Source organism: Gopherus evgoodei, chromosome 4, assembly GCF_007399415.2.
Source record: "Gopherus evgoodei ecotype Sinaloan lineage chromosome 4, rGopEvg1_v1.p, whole genome shotgun sequence".
In the NCBI taxonomy this organism is placed as follows: domain Eukaryota; kingdom Metazoa; phylum Chordata; order Testudines; family Testudinidae; genus Gopherus; species Gopherus evgoodei.
In genome coordinates, this window is record NC_044325.1 from 52,305,845 (window position 1) to 52,313,526 (window position 7,682).

General features: G+C 37.0%; 1 protein-coding gene across 1 annotated transcript in view; it reads left to right on the plus strand.

The window, feature by feature from the left end:
* HEATR5A (HEAT repeat containing 5A) overlaps positions 1 to 7,304 on the plus strand; it is a 129,102-nt gene extending 121,798 nt beyond the window's left edge. Inside the window, 5 exon segments of the mRNA XM_030559337.1 lie at positions 1,363 to 1,587; positions 3,685 to 3,839; positions 5,191 to 5,404; positions 5,642 to 5,769; positions 5,771 to 7,304. Of these exon segments, the coding sequence (XP_030415197.1) occupies positions 1,363 to 1,587; positions 3,685 to 3,839; positions 5,191 to 5,404; positions 5,642 to 5,769; positions 5,771 to 5,947 (899 nt within the window). The 3' untranslated portion in view covers positions 5,948 to 7,304.
* The last annotated feature ends 378 nt before the right edge of the window (positions 7,305 to 7,682 follow it).

Sequence of the window (7,682 nt, forward strand, 5' to 3'; positions counted from 1 at the left end):
GGGATGATGATCTCCTTTTGGAAACAGTCATTGGCTCTCCTGTTCAATCATAAAGATTAATGTTGGGTGGTGATGGTCTTTTGTTACGTTCAGTCCAGTGATTGTCATCTTTCAGAATGACGAGAAAAGAGCTTGAACATATCATTGTTAGGCTCTGAGAGATCACTGCTGATCTTCAGTAGCTGTTCTTCCCAGGTTCCTGCAGTTAAGCTTCAGAGATTTTTTTTTTCTTTTAAGGAAGCAGAACAAGAACCTAAGGCATCAGTACAGTAAGGCATTTAAGTACATGCTTTAGTCCATCTCCATTCACTCTTGTGCTGAATAGCAATGGACTTAAGCACATTAAAGTTAAGTGTGCACTTAGACTTTAAGTGTGTGCATTGCTTAATCAGGACCTACAATAATGTACAAAATATATGTGTGGACTCTACTCCATTGACTTCAGTGGGATTCAGGTGTCTGCACTAGCCAAGCACAGTCTAAACATTTAAGCTTGTTGGAACATAGGCATTACCATATTGGGTCAGACCCAAGTTGGGTCTAGTTCAGTATTCTGTTTCCAACCGAGGCTAGCGCCAAATGTTTCAGAAGGAGATGTAAGAACCACACCGTAGGCAGATATTGGATAACCTGCTCTGCACATTAGGTGTGATGCTTTCCTAAATTTTTGTTAGCTGTAACTATTACAATGCTAGATATTATTATGCATGTTCAGTGTCTGATTTCTTTTTTAATCTTGCTAAATTCTTAGCTCACTAACTTCCTTTAACAAAGAGTTTCACAGTCTAATTATGTATCATGGGGAAAGTATTTCTTTTTACCAGTTTTGAATTTGCCACCTGTTAAGGATGACATTCAATGAAATTGTTCTAGTGTTCTGAGATAGACACAACAGAAGCTCCCAAACTACCATCTTTATTTTGTGTATTTTATTATGTCTCTTCTAATTTGTCTCATTTCTACAGGAAACAATCCAAATCTTTTCATTCTTTCTTCATATGCATTTTTCCACATCATTATCATTGCCCTTCTCTGAACCCCCACTAATTCTGACTTTTACATAATAAACTTTAGGTATGTGAGTAGTCCCAATGAAGTTAATGACTTTCTGACTTAAAAGGAGAGAGTCCAGCATCTCTTTAAGTAGCCAATCTACCTCCGTTTGACATTAAAAATCACATGCAGTTTAAATACTTTTTTCTGGAACCAAGACTTACAATTAATAGGCAACTTTTAGAAATGAAAACTGTTTAGACATTGTATATAAAAAGAGAATTGAAGACAAGTGATTTATAATATAACTAATTCTGGAAATCTTTCGCTTTATACAGTGATATACCAAGCATTTGTTTTGTCTCATAGGAAGTGTTTCAGTACTCCCTACTATCCTGTACCTAATTATTGGAGTCCTCAGAGAAACTGCTGTGAAATTGCCAGATGGCCAGTTACCTTTGACAGTTGCTGCATCTTTACAAGCTCTTAAGGGGATATTGTCTTCTCCTATGGCTCAAGCAGAGAAGAGCCGAACTGCTTGGACTGAACTTCTTCGTAGTGCTTTAGTCACAGTTCTTGACTGTGGGGATCCAGGTAACCAAAAGTGAGAGGGGGGTGAAAAGATGCTGGCTTAGATAAAATTCAAATAACTCTAGAAGATGGTGGTGGAAGAACTGAACTATCCTTTGTTAAGATAACTTAATGTCTAAGGGTGAAACTTACTTAACCCACATAGTCCAACATCAGTGTTCTTAAGTACAGCCCACTCCAATTTCTGCTACTATAGTCAAGGGGTCGGTAGCCTTTGGCACCTGGCCTATCGGGGTAAAGCTGTTGGCGGGCCTGCCTGGTTTGTTTATCTGGAGCGTCCACAGGCACAGAGCCCCACAGCTCACTGGCTGCTGTTCATCGTTCCTGGTCAATGGGAGCTATGATGGCTAGCATGTCCCTTGGCACGCACCACTTCCCGCAGTCTCATTGGCCGGGAATGGCGAACTGCGGGACTCTGTGCTGTGGACACTCCTGATAAACAAACTGGCCTGGCCTGCGAGCAGCTTTACCCTGACGTGCTGGGTGCTGAAGGATAGAATCATAGAATATCGGGGTTGGACGGGACCTCAGGAGGTTATCTAGTCCAACCCCCTGTTGAAAGCAGGACCAGTCTCCAGACAGATTTTTGCCCCAGATCCCTAAATGGCCCCCTGAAGGATTGAACTCATAACCCTGGGTTTAGCAGGCCAGTGTTCAAACCACTGAGCTATCCCTTCCCTCAAGCCCCTGCTATAGTCTATAGGTTGGAGTAGCCACTACAGTTTCTCCGTGCCTCTTTTGGGGTGTAGTGGGGAGGCAGATTTCATGGTTCCACCTGTGGCTTACACCCAGCCTCAGCCCATTGCTATCCTCTGCCCCAGCCTGTGTTGGAACAATGCATCTAAAGGATGTATCCACTGCAGTGGTGCTCCCTCACCAAGCTCTAATGTTGTGTGGAAGGCTACATGCTTATCCTCTGCACCAGGGCCACTGGTCAGAATTAAAACAACGCTTTCACCATCAATGGACCTACCTGCTTTCCTTTGGATGAATCCAACTCTGACAGGCAAGGGTTTTTGCTTGTGCAGGCAAATGTAATTTATGCAACTCTGTGCCAGATTCAGCAAATCTTGTTGCTTGAGTTTAACTGAATATGCAAAAATATAATTGTGTGTATATGTATGATTATATTAATTATAAAACTTCATAATCCTGAATTTATTTTTGAAATTACAATATAATTTTCATAAATCATTTTAGTGATTGATCTGTGGTCTGCAGCCATACTCTAGAGTGTTTCTGTATTTAGTCCACAAACATTTCACATGGCTGAAACCATGCAGCTTTATTTTTTACCTCACTAAACACTTATTGCAAGATGTGTGACATGCATCAAACATACTTTTTCTTGTATTTAATTACCGTATTCTCTCACATTTAGATACATGGGGTATGTTTGCCTTGTGTGAGATATACTGTAATGTCCCCATAGGCCACCGCTTCTCTATAAATAAAAAGCAACAAAGAGTCCTGTGGCACCTTGTAGACTAACAGACGTTTTGGAGCATGAGCTTTCGTGGGTGAATACCCACTTCGTCAGATGTATGACATTGGTTTTAGATTCTTGTGAAAACAGTTGTATCAATAAATGCAAAAGAAAAAATATTTTCTTAATACAAAATTAATGTGCTTGCACCACTGTATAATTCCATTTAGACATAATATAGAAAATGCCATGCCAAAAGATGCTTCATAAGCATTCTTTCCATCACTTTAGAACAGGGGTCAGCAGCTTTGAGAAGTGGTGTGCCTAGTCTTCATTTATTTACTGTAATTTAAGGTTTTGCGTGCTAGTAATACATTTTGAACATTTTTAGAAGGTCTCTTTCTATAAGTCTATAATATGTAACTCAACTATTGTTGTATGTAAAGCAAATAAGGTTTTTAAAATGTTTAAGAAGCTTCATTTAAAATTAAATTAAAATGCAGAGCCTCTTGGACCGGTGGTTAGGACCCGGGCAGTGTGAGTGCCACTGAAAATCAGCTTGTTTGCCGCCTTCGGCACACGTGCCATAGGTTGCCTACCCCTGCTTTCGAACATTACAATTTGCAATATTACTTTTAGAATGTGAATTTGAGACTGAGACTATTTATCTTTAGTAGATGGAGCTCAACAAGAACTTGATGAAGTCAGCCTGCTTACTGGCGTGACAGAGTTTATTTTGTCTACAAGTCCAGAAGTTACTACCATAGAGTGCCTTCAAAAGCGTTGTATTGAGAAGTTTAAAATAGCGCTTGATTCAAAAGATCCTGTAGTAAGTACTTTTCTAGCTAGAGGAGTATTTCAGTTAGAAGCATTCTAGCACATTTTCTGTTGAGCTGTTTCACTGGGCCGAACTAAAAGTGTTGATTTTGAAAGAATTTTTTTTATTCTGTCCTGTTTAGATATGTTTTATTTTAAAGTACACTTTTAAACTAGTTGGCCAGAGCTAGTGGGTCTGTGTTGTGCTTTGCTTTTAACTGTTGTTCATTAAAATATTCTGTATACAAATGAAGTATTTTCTATATTATTGTTTCACCATCTGGGAAATAAGAACTCCACACTTTACTAAACGGGTAAGAAAGTTATCTAGTTTTGCAGCCATTTCCTTAATTTTCTCTGTGCACTTATTTTAGACCTTAAGGCAATATGCTGCCAGGTCATCTGTTTTGATTCTTTATCTGTACTCTTGACAGAAACAGCACATTAGGAGGATTTTTTGCTTGTTTCTTACATGGTGGAAGTATACCACTGTCACAGCAGTTCCCTCTTTATCACACTGCAAGTGAGGCTCTAAAGATGATACTCCCTTGGGCTGTTGTTAATTAAATAGTAGTTCCCCAAATGGGTGCTTTATTTTGGCCAATGTAAGAGTCCATCATAAACCAGTTTTTTCCTCCTCCTCCTATACTGATTTATCAATCAGAAAGTCAGCTTTATTTAATTTTAATTATCAAAGTTGATGACTCAGCTGCTAGAATAAGATGGAAATATTTACTTTTTAAGTCTATTGCTATATGTCCAGTTTTAGAAATCTCAATTTTTAGCAGGATGGCTTTCACTAATAAGAATTTCAGAAAGCCAGGTGTAATTACAAAAAAAGAAATAGTGATATAGGGTGAAATTTTCAAAAGCATCTAAGTAACTTAGGCACCTCAGTCTTTCAAAAGTCCCATAGACACATAGACTCCTCAGGCATTAAGCATTTTTGCAAATGTTATCCATAGTTTAATAGTGAGGTGAAATTTCTGTTCTAAGCCTCTGCTTTTAGTCAAGTGTAATTTTCTCCAAAAATTTCATTTTAACATGGTTAGGAAATCTAGTGGGTTCATGAGCCTAAAACTCTATTTAGACATTTTTAATTGAGTGCAAGACATGTTTTATAGTTTCTTCGTTATTTGTTAAAATAATTCTGCGATACTTTCCTGACATCATTTAACTTTTCAAAGTATGTTTTACAGTTAGCTAACGATGAAAAGTTCTCTTGCCATGTGAATTTTCAAGCTTTTGTACACTTTTTTTCTTATGAAAGCTTTATCTTTAAAATTGTGCCAAGCCATTCTTACATGTAGTTTTAAGTGTGACTGTTTACATTCAGTATTGTAACTGTAACTTTTCCCCTCTAGGTGCAGCTTAAGTGCTATCAGCTGCTGCTTTCTATCTTTAAATATCCCAACAGAGCTGTCTCATATCCTTACATTCATTCTTTGGCACCATCTATTGTGGGGAAATTGCAGGAAACAGAAAAAACAAAGCCTGAGAATTCTGCTGAACTTCAAGTCATTCAGGAAGGAATAAAGGTGGTAGCAGCTCTCATAGCCATTGCTGAGGAAGAGCATCGTAAGTCCCTCAATTTTAATGCCATTTTAATGTCTTAAGTGGCTGTGGGGAATCAACTAAAACAAAATGTATTCCTCCATAATTATAATTTTGAACAAAATTTAATTTTTAATTACACTGTTTAACAGTATGTCTTAGAAAAATGTTGACTCTCTTTATGTAAGGTTAGTAGTACTCATTAGGGTTTGAAAACTTAAAAAAAAATTGATATCTAAGTATTGTTTTTAATTTTTATAGGTGCTTATTTGGTGGCCTGCCTCCTGCCCCTCCTCATTTCCTTTCTTTTGGATGAGAATTCTTTGGGGTCAGCCACAAACTCAGCAAGAAAATCTACATGAGTTGCTTTGCAAAACGTGATGCAGATTTGGTCCACAGTACTCATCAGTTTTTAAAAAAGTAATGGCTTCATCTCCTACTGTGAAAGCCAGGCTTGAATCAGCTGTAAAAGGCAATCAGGAAAGCATTAAAGTCAAGACAACACCTAAACAGGCAAAGAATCCTGGGAAAAGTTCAAGCATTCAATTAAAGACCAACTTTTTCTGAAGTGTCTTAGGCACTTGGATAACATTGCAAAAAAGTCCCTTTTCATTTCTAAGTACAGTAGTCAGGAAGGGTTGGTTTCAGTTTCAGTTCAGTTTTGACTTGAAATCCAGATAATTTTTTAAAAACATTCTTTAGAGATTTGCTTTCTAATAAATATAATTGACTTTTTACATTTGTCTGAGCACTCGGAGTAAAACTTATCAAAAGTAATATAAACTATATATTTGCATTAATAAAATAACAAATCTGTGAGAACTGTGCATTTTTTAAATCAGTACAGACAAGAAATAAGACTAGATATATTCAGGAGCCAGCAGTTCTTATTCATTAAATAAACTGAATTATTTTGGCAGTACATTTAAAACAAAAGTTACTGTGATTATTGATTTATTATTTAATTGGGGCATAAATTTACTTGCTGTTCATTGTCTTTCCTAAGTACTAATTTAACAAGCTGGATATATTAAATGTCCTTGTAATCCTTAAGATTAATTATTGTTGAGCTGTAATATCCAGCTACATTTAAGGTAATATTGACTGCTTTAATTAAATGCTAAAAACTCTTGAGCTGTCTAAGATATAGCAATATAACCCTTGCTGTTACATCACAGCTTCACAATGCCTTTTCACTTAGCCCCAGTTCCGCAGGAACATGCAGTATGGGACTAATGTGCTTAGAGTTAAGGCCCATGTGCAAGTGTTTGCACGACTGGTGCCTTACTGCTTGATATAAAGCCTCACTTTTCAGGATATACTTTTTGATCTAACTTTATATTATGCTAGCCAGACAGTTGAAACTTGCATATCCTGAAAAGGACAGCAGTTTTGATGCACTGTGGCTCTGATTCAGACATCTATCTATCTGGCTGCATCTATTTCATGATTTTTAAATGATCAGGTATCTATACGTGACTCTCACTAATATACATATCTTTTCAAGGAAGGGTGGAAGTGTTTGAAGTCTTGTGTCAAAATACAACAAACTCAAAGTACAAAAATATACTGTATTTTTATCAAGGAACATATTTTAATATAGAAAAAAAATCTTAACTACTAAAAATGCAATGGCTATAAAGTATTTTCTAATGTATTGCCTTTTTTCTTTTGTGCCAGTATTAGCTCAGTAAACCAAATACTGTCAAAATGAGTATAGTATTTTCTTGTTAAAAATTAGTCAAGAAAAGAAAAGCATCTACAGAGCTGAGAAACACACTGTGATTCAGGAAGAGCATGATGTACTGTATTTTATTATAAGATTTGTATGTAAATACTATTGTAAATTGTACAGAATTAACCATTTGACCAAAATTCTAACAATTCATTTTTCTAATTCACATAAATAATTTTCTTCAGTCAAGTTTGTTTTTCATTTTACCTGATAGAAGGACTTGCATTTATTTAGAGTTATTTAAAAATCTGGATTTTAATTAATTAATATTCCCAATCCATACAGTGTCCCTATCAGAACCTCTATAGGCATATTTACCATAAGATGTAAAAATGCAAATAGAATAACTCAGAATTAACAACGGCCAATGAGAGTTTAAAAAAAACTCCTTATAATGGGGTGAACGAGCCTGTGACGGGGCAGAGCGGCCCCGCACTGGTACAGCAGGGGTTAACCCTTCCTTCCTAGCAGAGGAAGCCATGCCCCGGAAGCTCTGCTTGCCATGCTCCAAGTGGAGAGCAGATATAAAAGCCTGCAGATCATCTCAGTCTGGGCTGACCACTGGAG